This window comes from Hydra vulgaris, chromosome 13 (assembly GCF_038396675.1).
Source record: "Hydra vulgaris chromosome 13, alternate assembly HydraT2T_AEP".
NCBI classification, from domain to species: Eukaryota; Metazoa; Cnidaria; class Hydrozoa; order Anthoathecata; family Hydridae; genus Hydra; species Hydra vulgaris.
In genome coordinates, this window is record NC_088932.1 from 12,514,541 (window position 1) to 12,517,946 (window position 3,406).

General features: G+C 29.4%; 1 protein-coding gene across 1 annotated transcript; it reads right to left on the reverse strand.

Moving 5' to 3' along the window:
- Positions 1-1,969: 1,969 nt before the first annotated feature.
- On the reverse strand, positions 1,970-3,155 carry LOC136089655 (uncharacterized). The gene is made up of 3 exons (XM_065815707.1): positions 2,718-3,155; positions 2,452-2,669; positions 1,970-2,318 (listed from the first exon to the last, which is right to left on the reverse strand). The coding sequence occupies exons 1-3, from the start codon at positions 3,153-3,155 to the stop codon at positions 1,970-1,972; spliced, it is 1,005 nt and encodes a 334-aa protein (XP_065671779.1).
- Positions 3,156-3,406: the final 251 nt, after the last annotated feature.

The following is a 3,406-nucleotide window of genomic DNA, read 5'->3' on the forward strand; positions in this document are numbered from 1 at the left end:
TTTGGGTTTTCATTTTAATCAAATATCTACGATTTTTCAACCTGAAATTTCTACGTTTTTTCAACGTCATCTCAACTTTTATGTGCTTGTCGGGTAGTATTATTCATTCTAATAGTGTAAGTCATACTTTAAGTAAATTTCAAAAGCATTTTATATAAACAAGTCTGAAAGTTATAATCATTATTTTATTATACACCTTTGACTAAAGCTTAGTCATCATCATTGTGCCTTTCTTCAATAAATTTTATTTATTGGTAAAACAAAAGTATTGCAACACATAGGCAGCCTAAACAGATCGAAACGCATGGTGTAGTATACTTATAGTTTTGTTCACTTAGCATGTTATATTTTTTAAAGATGTGACAAATGAAAAACCTACTCCAAACTGGCAAACCATAATTTAAATTGTAATACCATACGTACCTTCAATCAATCATTTCGGAACACTTCAGCTATTCAATTATATTTACATTTGTATAATTTGTGATAAAGTATTAAAATGTTTCTCAAAACTTAATACAACTACAGGTTAGTAACTTCCTTACTAAAATAAAACAGATAGGGGCTCAAAGAAGATGAAGATGACAAATCGTCATCGCAATCTTTTCATAGAGCCCCTTTAACAAAATTTCAATAAAATATCGTAATATAATACGTAATAAAATTTATATATAATACGTATTAAAATTTCGTAAAAAATATACGTAATAAAATTTCAATTAAATATCGTAATAAATACCGTAATAAAATGCTAATTCACTATATTCTGAATATTTATTTATTATCCGAGGCAGTTTTTATGTGTTTAACATATTTGCTCTAAGATTGTAATTTTAATTTTTATTTAATTTAAACTTGTTATTAAAGCTTATAGGAGAGATATTGTAATTGCAACAATACATGAAAATTAAATACTGATAGACATTTCAAACACATTCATCATTTTCATATCTTTCATTAATGGCGTGTTCACGCCTATCCTTATAATAAAAGATTCTGCAAGCATGTTTTTGTAAACTATACGGTTTTTTAAGCTTTGATGTTTGAGTACTTGCCCATAAAATGTTTGCATAATTGATGAAGCTATGAATTTGCCCAAAGTAGAATTATTTAAGACTTTGTGTATCGACATAAGAGCGAACTCGATACATCAAACCTTTGATTTTGGTGATTTTTGACTGGATGTATATTAGGATAACTAGGAAGCCAGGATAACTTTTCATCAACAATAATTCCTAAGAATCTTATATTGGATTGCTTTTTAATTAGTTTATCATTTAGGAATAGGTTAGGCAACTTGAGAGGAAGATTTTCCTCTTGTGTTTTTTTATGAAATAGTATATACTTTGTTTTCTCAGCATTAAGCGAGAGTTTGTTTGCCTTAAACCAGTTGTTTGCTTTATCTAGTTCTATATTCATATCCGCATATAATTTTTTGATATCATTGTTGGTGAGAAATAGATTCGTGTTATCTGCAAACATGACTGAATTCAGTTTTAAGGACGCATTACAGAAATCATTTATACATGTTAGAAAAAGGAGTGGACAAAGAATCGATCGTTGCAGGACTCCACATAAGACATTTAATACTCCTGATAAGGCATTATGTACATATTTTTTTCTGTTGGTAAGATAGCTTTTAATCCAATAATAGGTTTTATTATTTATTCCGTAATGTCTTAACTTATCTAAGAGAATGCAGTGATCCACAGTATTAAATGCTTTAGATAAATCAAGAAATACTCCTAAAGTAAACATATTATTTTAAAAACATTAGTTACTTGATTTACTATTTTAATAATTGCATGCCCAGTTGAAAGATTTTTTGAAAGCCAAACTGATTTGGGTAAAAAAAACAACAATTGCAGTCAACAATACTATATATAACTGACAAAACAAATAAGCAAAAGTTATTTTAGTAAATTCGTTCCAAGATTCTTTTTGTTTCTTCTCCAACAACTGCTGCTCTTCACTTTGAACGAATAGCTCCGAAATGTTCGGAATTGTTAATATTATTTTCTTCTGTTATAACGTTGACATTTTTTGCTGTACTACTAACTTCTAAAGGATTTAATTTCTGTAGAGGCCTAACAGTTTTTGTACGTCTTTTCTCCTTAGAAATAACTGCTAACTTTGCTTCTCGTACATCACCATCTCGACCAGCGATTAACTTTTCAATTTTTCCTATCCTCCATTGTCCACGTGGAGTTTTGTTTTCATCTTCAATTAATACTATGTCACCTTTGACTAATTGACGATTGTTTGAGGCATAGTAATCTTTTCTGTACAAATTATACTGTCTTAGTTCATTCAGATAACTGTTGTAAAATCTGTTCCAAATACTTTCAAAAAGTTTTCCAATATATTTTTTTCGATTGGATCAGTCTTGTGGATATAAGCAAATTAAAACATTTTCTGATACTGTACATTCTCGTCAAGAAATGTCAGCACCAAACATCAAATGAAACACATAATGATTCACATAAGTCATAATCACTATTGTAAACTAACGGACGCTGGTTAATTGCATATTCAACTTCACATAAAACTGATGCCAACTTATCGTATGTAACTATTTGTTTATGCAAGGTCTTCTTGAGACAAAGTTTTACAGAACGCACTAATCGCTCATAAAAGCCTCCCCACCAGGGTGAAGCAGGAAGAATAAACTATTGTTAAATGCCCATATTTAATATAAATTCATGAACAGGTTTTGCTTTGAAAGTCTTTGCATTATCACTTATTAAAATTTCAGGACTTCCTCGTCTTAATATGAATCTTCGCAAAGCTCTTAAAAATGAAGGTGCCTGAAGATCATTTGTTAACTCTAAACGAATCGCTCTAATCGTTGCACAGGTCAATAATAACACATACACTTTTAATACATTAGCTCCGTCGTTATCTTCTTTTATAATCAATGGACCAGCATAATCAAGTCCAGTATATTTAAAGCTTCTAGTTGACTGTATTCGAAATTCAGGAAGATCAGTTTCATCTTTTTTAGAAAGTGCTTGTTCTTGGAAGAATTTACAAATTACACATTTTTTGTAACACTGATTTAACTGCTTTCCTTCCTTGGGAAATCCAAAATATTTTTCGTACTTCATTAAGAGTGCTTTCAACTTCTTGATGGAATACTTTTTTGTGGGACTCATGAATTATAAGAACACATAAATAACAGCTTCTCAGCAAAATTATAGGATGCTTTTGTTCAAAACTCAAAACTTCACTATTACTATGACGTCCTTTTAGTTGTAATAAACCATAATGGTCCTCAAATAAATTAAATATTGTTTTAACTTTGTTAAACTTTTTATCATTACGAATCTCCTTTTAATGTTCTTTAACCCATAAATGTAAACTATAATTGTACTCATAAACTGTCAGTATATCATTCGTTAAATTA